The sequence below is a fragment of the Seriola aureovittata genome, chromosome 3, assembly GCF_021018895.1.
Source record: "Seriola aureovittata isolate HTS-2021-v1 ecotype China chromosome 3, ASM2101889v1, whole genome shotgun sequence".
NCBI classification, from domain to species: domain Eukaryota; kingdom Metazoa; phylum Chordata; class Actinopteri; order Carangiformes; family Carangidae; genus Seriola; species Seriola aureovittata.
Window position 1 is genome coordinate 25710523 of NC_079366.1, and position 11384 is coordinate 25721906.

The 11384-nt window shown below is 40.8% G+C and overlaps 1 protein-coding gene across 1 annotated transcript; it reads left to right on the forward strand.

Moving 5' to 3' along the window:
- Positions 1-96: 96 nt before the first annotated feature.
- iqce (IQ motif containing E) lies at positions 97-11278 on the forward strand. Its single transcript, XM_056372866.1, has 21 exons — positions 97-521; positions 1063-1104; positions 1268-1313; positions 1416-1565; positions 2554-2655; positions 2845-2915; positions 3296-3409; positions 3486-3536; positions 3628-3698; positions 3786-3858; positions 4163-4203; positions 5260-5411; positions 5997-6052; positions 6167-6396; positions 6549-6656; positions 7528-7828; positions 7954-8040; positions 8272-8399; positions 8542-8627; positions 9679-9777; positions 10101-11278. Exons 1-21 carry the CDS (start codon positions 450-452, stop codon positions 10223-10225), a joined length of 2205 nt encoding a protein of 734 aa, XP_056228841.1. The 5' UTR covers positions 97-449; the 3' UTR covers positions 10226-11278.
- Positions 11279-11384: the final 106 nt, after the last annotated feature.

Below are 11384 nucleotides of genomic sequence, written 5' to 3' on the forward strand. Positions count from 1 at the left end.
ATTTGATGAGCGCTTGCTATAGTTTAGCGTGTTTATGATTTTACTTTGAAGGCATGCTCATGGTTTCCGGTACCGCTCAGACTTTTTCTAGCTAGTTTAACGCAGCTGATTAACAACTGCCTGGTTGCTAGACGACTAAATCTCCAACAGTGATGTGAAAACAGTAACATCTGCACGGAAAGAAGGCAACGTTTTAACGGATTTCGGGAAGCTATGGTTAAAAGTGTCTGTCACTGCATCACCGGCTCATTACGTGGCGAATCCGCAGTGTTGTGGACGCAAATTTCGAGTTGTAGCATAGCTAACGTTTCTCTTTTGTTGCCCCATGTTTTTACTACTACTAGCAAGAGGGGGAACTGAAGTGAGCTGCTTGACTTGGAAAAAATGAGAGGATTACACACGGAGAAAGTCAAGTTTTCCGACTTAACGTAACGTTTGTTTTCCCTGCGATGTTTAGTGCAACTGCTAAAATGTCTCTGGAGGCGAGTGATGTTCAAACAGATGAAGACTGCGAGGAGCTGGTGAGCCCTTAGCTTTGGTTAGGTCAAGAATAAAACTGACTTTGTCCCTGAGTCTTTAGATTTGTTCTTTAATTTGTGTTTCCTTCTCGTGTCTAACATTTATCACAGCTGCGTCCACACTGAGTTTGTAACTCAAAACAGAACACAACACGATCGTTTATGGCAGTTAGTCCCAACCTTTTTGGCTCGTGACCCATTAAACTGATGTGACGTCTTCTTGGTTATAATGTCTTGAGAGTATTTCAAAAAATCCTTTTTTAGTTGCCGACTGTTTAACTTGAAGGACTTTTAGACGTCTTGAAATTGTTCAGTGTTGTAGAATATTTTGTATAACAGAAATAGTTTTCTCTGTTTAATCGTCTGGGTAGACCTGAGACTTATATTGGAACCCCATATGGGTTTTTCACACCCAGGTTTATAGGATTAATTTAGATTTAAACCCGGCCTAAATATACAGATTTTTTTAGAATTAAAAATGTTATTTTTCTCACTTCTTTACCTTGGCACACACTCACTCGCCTCTCTCCTCTGTCCAACCTAGGTTGAGGATGGCTTCTCTTTCTCTGCTGATTTTTTGGAAAAGGTAAACAAATCCGCTCCTGTTGTTAGTGATGTGACTGTAGGTTTATACTTTTGTCTGTTCTGTTGGGTTGATGTTTTGGTTCAGGTGTATTTTGTTGTTAATAAACATTTTAGTTTAATACACCTTTCTTCTGCTTCAATGCCTTGTTTTTGTCCTCCATCAGAGAACAAGGAGGAAAAGATCTTCTGGGAAGCCTCCTTCTTCTCCAAGTAAGACCTGCTCAGCTGCTCTGTGGGGAATTTTTGCAGTTTATGTAACAAACCTGCTTTCCAAATTCCATGATTGTTAATATATGGTTTGTATGCATGTAGGGTCTCCATACCTCTCCAGCCTGAATGTGAACCCCAGAAGAGCAGCAGTGGCGGCCTGGAGACTACCGAGGGCGTCCTTGGGGGACGCCAGAGGGGAAAATACTGGGGAGAGTGGCTCAGCTCGTCTCACATCCCTCAGCAACGGCCATGGTAGGCACCATATAAACACAGCCTTAGCCACGTCTCTCCTCAGGAGGGATAGATGGAGGAGTGGCTGCTGGAAAGAGATATGGATAAAAGTGAGAGACTCAGACTGTTTGCTCAGCTGATAACTGGTTTGCTGACTTTGTAGGTGTCCTGCTCAGGACTGATGTCTGTGGAGAACTGATGATAAGCAACTCTGCAAGTGTTATAAAAATATTATATTTGGCTTGATCTTTCTGGGATTTCACTTTGTTACAGCTGACATGTTAACAATAGCTGACACGAGAAACGGCAGCATTTATTTGGAGTGGTGTTTTCTTCCACCTGAGGAATGTCAGTCCAATTCCCAGCCTGCCTTTAGCTCTGTTTTGGTCTCAACCCATTACCAAAGCAAAGATCTGTGTTTATAGCTCCCCCGGTGCTCCTCTACGTTCACTTGCTAATCACTAACTTTGTCTGTCAGCTATATGGTGTTAGTTGTTTGCCGAAAATATCTACCTTCTGTTGGAAGCCAGTGATTAAGAGCAGAATTTGCAAGCTGCACAACGAAAGCAGGGAGCTAAAACAGACTAAAAAGCTCCAAAGCGTTCCATTTTGCACATCAGTCATTTGATCAGCTGTTATAAAGAAACACTGGATTGGTGGAGCTTGAAAAACGAGTTTAATGCATGAATCGACTGCAGCATTGAGCTGTGTTGGAGAAAATCTCTATATACTTCATTACCTTATTTATCCCATCAAGGTCACCTGTGTGCAGCAGCTCATCATCCAGGTCAACAAATACAAACGATAAAAAAACACTGTTAATCACACAGTTAATACCAATCAAAGGTTATAAATGTTAATTGATTGATATTGATAAATAAAAGTAAATATATATATATATATATATTAAAAAAAAAAAGAAGCTGTTTAAAACATACAGTAATGAAATTGCACAGAAGCATAAAAAATCTTGTTGTTTACAAGCTCTCTTCATCTTCCTCTTTTCCAGATCTTTCCCAGATGCTGAGATCAGAGTGTGATGTGACACCGGAGTTTCTCAAACAGACCCTGAGCATGAGGAAACACAAACATCTGCACTCTGCATCTAATGGTGAGAGAATGTGTTGGTGTGACAGTGGCGAGGGGAAAGGTCAGGCCTTTTGTGAGGCTGGGCGACAGTAGCAGAAAGCGACATGATCTCATTAACCATCAGTTGTTTCATACCTGCAAGGTGAGAATGTAATTGAAGTGCATTTGTGTGACTGTGTGCTGTTTCCCTATTTGCCCCTGTGTGTTGCAGGCTTCACCTTCAGCACAGGTGACCACAGAGAGAAGGAAGACATGTATGATGAGATTATTCGCCTCAAGAAGGTAAAGAGCTACACAATGAATGTTGTTGTGTATTCAGAAAAAAGAAGCACGGTGATAGAGGTTGTCAGCACTAGCAGGCTAGGAGCTTTTTCTTCAGAATCTAAATGAAAGCGTACATCTCCGGTCTGCTGAAATGTCCTTGAGTAGGACAATGAATGTTTATCAGTTCCATTTTGCCGTTCTGTAGCTGACTCAAACCTTTATTACTCTGCTAAAACTAAAAGGGCTTTAAGACATTTTTCCTTATGTGGATTTACAGTTTGGCATTTCAAGTGTATTCAGACATTGCACCTCCACCTTTGCATATGCACTCTTTTATGCAGTCTCTCCTTTTATGCCTTTCGTAATGTGTGATTAATCTCTAGTACTGTTCTCTGCAGAGTCTCCAGGCGCAGAAGTCTGACAACCAGCAAATGAAAGTGAAACTACGCCGCCTGGAGGAAGATAATGCTAAAAGAGAAAAACAGATAGAAGAACTGTTGGATCCCTCTAAAGTATGATCATTAAATTTCCTCTGATTTTTGTCATAGAAATTTAATACTTTAAAAACCGTATGATCTTTCTCTGTAGGGATCTGACTACACTCGTAGTTTGGTGGATAAGAAAAAAGAAGGGAGTGTGGTGAGTATTTGTAGTCTGTTAGTGCAAATACCAGAGATTAGTTTTAGGATGCATCCTAAACAGGCTTATGAAACGGATTCTTTCTGTCAAGGTTCTCAATGGGCTGAAGCAGAGGATCCTGAAGTTGGAGCAGCAGTGTAGAGAGAAAGAAAATGCCCTGAGGTAAAATTTCTGACCGTCTATACATCAGTCCATTTGGTCCATTAGCGAAGCTGCAAGATATTTAGTTTATTCCCTCTTATTCTCCAGTAAACTGCAAAGTGAGCTGAGAACTACCAACTTGGAGGAGCTAAAGATCACAGTGGAAACCTACTCTGAAGAGGTAACATGCTGCTTTTTGTTATTTTTTCCACCTGAATGATAAAGTTAAAATTCTTTTGGCATGTTACTGCATACAGATTTTCCAAAGTAGAACACCTGAAACAACCACCACAGGAATGAGAGAAAGAAGCCGACACTAAAAATAGTGCTTGGTTGAAAGAATTGTTCCTCGTCCTGCTCTGTGTTTCTGCTCCTGCTGTGAGAGCTAATGATATCGTCATGTTGACTTTGGTTGCAGAGTGTGAGTTCAGCTGTGGAAAAGGAAATCTCACCTAATGCGTGTGTTTGTGTGCCTCGTCTTTCAGATCCAGAGACTGAGGGTGCTACTAGAAGCCGCAGAGAAAAGGTATACCTGACTGAAAACGGCAGGATCATGCTTAAGTACCATGCTATGGACGTTTGGTGTCACAGGAAGTTGTAACAGCTTACAGTGATACAGGGACCCTAAATGGAATTTGTGTTGGTCTGCATGGGTAAAGGCGGGTCACCCGACATGCGTCTGACAGTGCTTTGGTATAAGAGTCATCACTGTCTTTTATCTTATAATAACTACAGGATTACTATACAGTTACTGTACAAATGTTTTAGGGTTACTGGAACCTTATAGTTGAGTTTGGTTTTGACTTGTACTTGAATATAAATGTAGGTTTTTGAGTTTTCCTACATCAACTTCTTATAAGGTTAACAACTAAGAAAAAGTCCTATAAAATTACACCTCAGTGTCAGGTTGAATGTGCAGTGTGAATCATATATACTTCACTTTTGTGGAACTGAAATTTCACAACTTTGTTAATCAGTTATTTATAAGTTTGTCAAATTTAGTTTGACAGTGTGTGCAGTATTCAGATACAGATCAAGTCAGTCACTTTCCTCTCCCTTCATCAACATGCAGGAAGGTAGAGAGGAACTATTTTTTTACTTTTATCCTGGATTTAAAGGATGGCCACGGTCACAGATCAGAGGACAGGGTTGCAGGATTTGTGGTAAATGTCTAAAACAAGAGACCATCTGGTAATGGGATCACATCAGCCATGACGCCCCTCAACATTTTCGCATTCACACCCATCTTCGAACTCAGCCTTCATTTTGATCTCAACTACACAACTGTAAAGTTTCGTTGCTGTATCTTTCATGGTTGTTACGCTATCACTGTGACAAAATCTGCCCACACACAGAAACATAAACCTACCATGGTACTCAAAACTGCCTCACACACACACACACACACACACACACACACACACACACACACACACACACACACACACACACACACACTAACTAAAAGGTGAAAACAAAACGAGCCATGCTGTCACAGCTGGCAAATACTATCATCCACTCGTTTATTAATTCTGTCTTTCTCATGAAGTCTTCCCCTCCCTCTGTCTCTTCCTGTGTGCAGTAGTCGAGCAGAGAGTAAATGCTCCCAGAGACAGCAGAAAGCTTTAAGCTCCATGGTTCATCGTCTGTCTGAGAACCTGAAGCAGCTTCAGCAGGAGAACACAACACTCAGAGAAGAACTCAACACTGACAGTCCTGCTGGAGGGATCAAAGGTCTTTTCTCACACACAAAACCACACTGACATGCCAGACCCAGAGCTTCCAGAGTCAGCCACACTCAAGACATTTACTTCATTCATTCCTTTTATCAGTTTCTAGTTTAACTCTTGCTGTTCTGCCTCTAAACGTGACACCTTTGACTCTGTTCACTACAGCTTTGTTGGTTTACAATTTTGAAAGCTGGAGTCAATTTATGACATTTTGAAAAGTGTATTCCATACACAGGAAGGTATCACATTTTGTGAGTATTTGCTGGCGTTCATAGTCCTCTATAATATTAAACAGAATATTTTTGGGATTTGTTTTGTTGGTCAGACAAAACAAGCAATTACAAGTTGTCAACATGGGCTTTGTGGAAATGTAATAGGCTTTTTTAACTATTTTCTGACATTATTTAAATAATAAACCGACTACTGGAGAAAATGATTGACAGATTAATCCACTATGAAAACAATCTTCAACTGCAGACCTAATCAATTCTCAACCCTGAATTAAAGTATGTAACACCATTGTGGTATTGTATTCTGTACTGTGATGCAGATGAAAAAATGTGTGTCTTTGTGTGATTATGTTCCCTAGGTTACAGAGAGTGGAGTAAACAGAGACTGTTGCGCAGGTTGCTGGAAGTGGAGAAGGTGAGAGGAAACTAACTAGTTTTAACCATATGTGACTTACACCAGCTAACAAGTGATGTAAACACATAGAGATTACAGCTTCATCACAGACTGACTGCTCTCTCCTCCTATCAGAGGCCGGAGGACAGCAGAAGACACACCCAGTCAGCAAAGAGCAGCAGCCGATTGGATCAGGAGGTCCAGGCCACACCCACTGAGATTCTGAGATTTACCATGGCAACAGAGGCAGTGGTCTCCGTGGGAACAATCACTGAAGAAGGGGAGGAGGATTCAGATCTGAGAGAACGCGTCAGCCAATTGGAGAAGGAGAGGGTGGAGCTTCAAGAGATGCTGTCAAGTAAAGAGTGAGTGAGAAGCAACATGATGTACAATACAAACATCTTCTCAAGCCTTTGTCAATCTCAATTGACCAAATTGAGGTTGACAAAGGCTATGAGCATAAAGCTACTGAGTTTTGTTTGTGAGACTAAATCTGTGTTGTGTTTCTGCATTTCAGTGATGAATTGAGACAGTTGAGGACAGAAAGAGAGGAACTGGAGAAAGAGACAGAACGATGGAAAGCTGAACAAACGAGTGAACGGGACAATGAAAAACAGCAGCATAAGTATGTTTTGCTTGCTGAGTGTAACATTTTTATGTCTGCTCTTTGTAAGCTTGAAATGTATAAGGTCCGGAATGGTTCTGCGTGTTTTTAAGTCATACATATATTCATCATCTTTGAACGTTATATTGCTGTTTATATCAAGAACTTTCTAAAACTATTGATGGACTATTTATTTACATTTGAAACAGTAGTTTTAACAGGGAATTTTGATTATGCCCATTGTAGAGATCATGCATTTGTCATACAGAGGCTTTGTCCCACCAAACACAGTAGAGATCCACCTGAGAATTGTCTTCATGTAAATAATGGTTAGATATATAACCTCCAGGCCACAAACGGGGATAACCGAAAGAGATGGGGCAGTGTCCGAGATGTGGGTGATAGTCTAATCAACATTATAAATAAATTAGATAATAAAGAAGAATCGTTTACAGATGTCGTTTGCTCTACAAACTAAAGCATGGTCAGCTGGAAAAAGTCACTTTTATAGTTTCTTTAACCTAAATTAACCATCTAAGTAACAAGTCCACAGGCTGCTCATACTAAACTTGTTTTCTGGTGTACAAGTCAGATATGGTTAAAACAGTAAGGCTTGGCTCAGTCCAAGCACATAATGTCTGCCTGCTACCATGGTGCAGTTGGCTGAAATCAAATCTCACCACATGCACATGCAGACCGCTCAGAGAATAAATTGTATATTGAGCTCTAAACCAAAGTCATAGGTTTCGAAAGTCTCTGCTAACTAATTGCTAACTGTGAAAGGACCTCTGCTATGGCTGCTGGTTCTGTTTTGTCATCTATTTATGTATTGTGTATGTGTGTGTGTGTGTGTGTGTGTGTGTGTGTGTGCGTGTGTTTGTGTGTTTCTCAGACAGGAGTTGGAGCAATTGTGGGTGAGGATCCGAAGTCTGGAGGACGACAAAATCAAACCTGCACTAGCTGAGCTCTCCTCTCCTTCTGCCACAACAGCAGGGGACCATGAGGACAGTCTGGGCAGATCAGGTCAGACGGAGACAGAGGAAAGGGACGATGGCGGTAGAGAGAAGGAAGGAGACAGAGGTGAAGATTTGGATAGAAATGTAGAGGAGAAGAGGAGTGAGAAAAGACAACATAAAGAAAGAGAGAAAGCAGCAAGGATCATCCAGACAAACTGGAAGGAGCATAGAAACAGGGTATGTAACACACCACAGTTATGTAAAAGAAGTTATTGATGTGTGAGAGAATTATTACATAAAAATATCCAGACACTCTGTCCCAGATTTCTGTCTATCTCCATCTCTTTGCATTCTATCTTAAGGACATTGTGATGTTGCAGTCAGCATTAAGAGGCCATCTCCTCAGAGAGGCGCAGCTCAAGGACCTGCTGAAAGACACGCACATTAAGGTTTCACCCACACACAAACATTTCCACACAGTAAAGTTGTGAGAATCCGATCACACATCAGAATGGTCATATTCAATCACCAGTATTATTCTTGGTAATAATATCACAAGTACTTTTTAAACTATGGGCCATTTAAAAAGCATTTTCTGGGATCTTACTGTAAGCTCCCGAAGTCTCCTCACTTGTTTGTCAATCTATGAATCTCATCTCTTCATCATCTCGTCTTTTCAGGCTGTAGAAGCAACAAACCGCAGTGATGTAGCTTCCTCTGTAGGTGGAGAGATGGATGCGGTTGCCTTGACGATGATACAGTCTGCTTTCAGGGGACACCTGGCTCGCTGTAGTCTTGCAATAGAGAGGTGACTCATTTATATACACACAAAATAAAAATAAAAAATACATTCAAACATACAGAACATAATGCAGTATTGTGCGTGTGTGTGTGTGTGTGTGTGTGTGTGTGTGTGTGTGTGTGTGTGTGTGTGTGTGTGTGCACTTTAGCTCAGGGTTCTCTGTGCCTTCTCCAATGGGAAACAGTTTGCCCACGCCGGTACCAAGAAGAGCTCGCTCAACACCCAGCAGAACAGGTCAGGTTCACACGTAGCTTGTTGTGATCAAATATTTGTTGTATATATGAACGCACTCGCAGAACAGAGCAGAAACAAACAAACACGGTACACCGCAAAAAGACTTCCTGCTCCTCTGTCTTAACCCCATCCTATGGTCATGTAGCTCAAACACAAATTATTATATGTGTGTTTTTTGTGTTTATAGCATACACTTAATTTCAGTGAATGCGTTTAATGCCTCTGTGCCTTATATGTGTGAGTTCCCTGTTAAAGTCATGATCAGCAGTGTGTACTTTAGTAATATGGGATTCCTTGACGTTGGAGGTGTAGAAAGGCTTTGTCAGGAAACACATCATCGATACAACCACTCAAGATTGTCAGTGAGGGTTCAGGCTTGATGTTTGCTGAGTATGCAACACCATGGCATCGCCTTGCTCTCAACCTCAGAATTACTCATGATGTCTTCCCTGACAAGTTTATGAGTAGTTATGGATATCTCTGGCCCACTGATCTAATTTCAGGGTGCCTGTCTCCTCTGCACCAACCAGAGCTTTGATAGCTCCCTATTAAAGACTGATGAGGGCACTCAGCAGCCCTGTGGACCAGTACTGTCTTCCTCACATCACCCTCTAAAAATATAAAGTTACCACTGCTCAAGAGCCTTGTTCTAAGCTTCAGTCTGACTTAATTGACCCTGCAAGACTCCACTGCTTTCACCATCTCTCCCCCAGATTCCCTGAATTTCTAATAGGTTGACAGCAGATGGGTGCATAGAGCAGAGAAGTGATGTCAGCAGTCTCCCTGCATGTTTATAGACTTCCCCTCCATTTGATGTTATGCAGGCTTCACAGATTTTGGACTGCACCATCTTCACTTGTGATCCTGAAAAAGTTATTTTATCTTAAAGTTTTTGCAAGGAGAAGTAGGGTTGTGATTTAAGCACGACATGGTCCAAGGTCCATATATTTGTACGCATCTTGTTAAAAGTACTGCAGCTGCATCATTTGTACGGACATGTTTGAGGACGTGTCTGACTTGAGGACTGGTTATGTGTTGCTTTGTTGTCAAGGTGCTGCATCCCTGCATAACGACAAAAAAAAACTGGGTGATGAAGAAGACCTGTGGCCTGTCTCCAGCAATCATGCCTCCAGAATGACACCCACAACAGGTTAGACAGAGAGGGGAAATATGTTTTACTGTGTGAACTGTTAAAAGCACATAAAATCTTTGAGTCCTCCCCTATTTTATATGTGCTGATGTATCTGTATGTAGAGTTAAAGCAGTGTGTTAGAATAAAATGTTTGCTGGAGGGAACTATGCTGAAACCAGAGCCAAATCATTTTAAAATCTGAAATATTTATATAGAAGTATGCATATTGTAAATTGCAGACTGCTTAAAATTGTACATTTTAGGGCTCTTTAGGTTAAATGGAGTTAAATAATATGATGCCCAGGCGATTAATCACAAGTATACCTGTATATCTCCTGTAGACCAGACAGAGCTCCATTGCACAGCTGAGACTGGAGGAGCTGCTGCAGTGGATTCTGATGATTCGGATGATATCATCGTGTCTCCCTCGCGTCCTCTGAGAAGCAGAGAAGTCTTAATCTTATAGACCTCCTGAGTTGTGTGAGTTAGTGTGTACGTGTGTGTGTGTGTGTGTGTGTGAGAGAGACAAAGTGTAGGCAGGAAGAATTTCTGCTGTGTTCTTACTCAGAGCCTAAATGTCAGAGGTTTAAATGGCCATGTTTTTGTCAGGGTTCCTATTGAACATGCAAATGATAGCTGGGATATTCCAATATTATTCAAGATAATAGTGGAACATACACAATATTTGCCTATTTTGTCGTCTTTAAGAGCTTCTCCAACAGTAATAACCAGCATATTCTGGGAAGTCAGGTACAGGATCTTTTATGACATGGAAATACATGGCACATTTACACCTCACTTTCATCATGCTCTTATTCAGGATACTGTCACAATAGAGTCTTGACTGACTGATCACCCAGTTTAGTGTTTAAATGCTTGGACCAGAGGTTTAGGGAGTTATCGTCAAAGTGGAGGAAAACGCACTAATGTGAACAGGAAATGAACCACCCTATTCATTTTGATCTGTTATTCTTGTGGTTTATCATTTGAGCCAGATATTCTCAGTGGTTTGCCAAAGTGCCTCCTGCATGAATATTCAGATTTAAATTACAGAAGTAAATGCTTTAATTTCTGTTAAGATGACTAGTCAAAGTGAGGCGGATCACTGTAAAGTCCTCTGCATTTGACAGGCTTGAAATAATTAATCAATTTTGACATGCCAGATGTGTAACACATACATTTCCTTACACTAATATATCATGTTTGCTTATTAAATTATGACTGATTCCGAGGTATGACTGAGGGGATGATGCACTCAACTGATGCACTATTGAGCGAAACTGTGAATAAATTATAGATAAGCCTGCTGCAATATTCAACACACAGTCAGTACAACAGAGGATACACAGGGAGTATGTGTTATGCCAATGTTTGTTCTCTGAAATAGACTAATGATAACCAGTAGGGAGGTCAACAAAAAAAGTGCAGGAGTGCAGTTTCCACATGTATGTAACTTGATTTCTGAGACACTCAATAAAATGCTTTTTTTTTTTTTTTTTTAAATACCTTCTTTGGTCTGATATTTTTCTTGCTGGTAAGATTTACTCAAGTACAGTACAGTTTGAGGTACTTGTAGTTACTTTTTAGATGAATAATTTCAGTGGAAATATGCTGTAAGAAAAGCT

Bases quoted from the DNA above. Each gene is read 5' to 3' on its own strand.
- iqce (XM_056372866.1), top strand. From the start codon at position 450: ATGTTTAGTGCAACTGCTAAAATGTCTCTGGAGGCGAGTGATGTTCAA. The intron at 4,204-5,259 runs GTATACCTGACT...TCCTGTGTGCAG, and splicing joins CTAGAAGCCGCAGAGAAAAG to TAGTCGAGCAGAGAGTAAAT. The intron at 7,829-7,953 runs GTATGTAACACA...TTCTATCTTAAG, and splicing joins GGAAGGAGCATAGAAACAGG to GACATTGTGATGTTGCAGTC.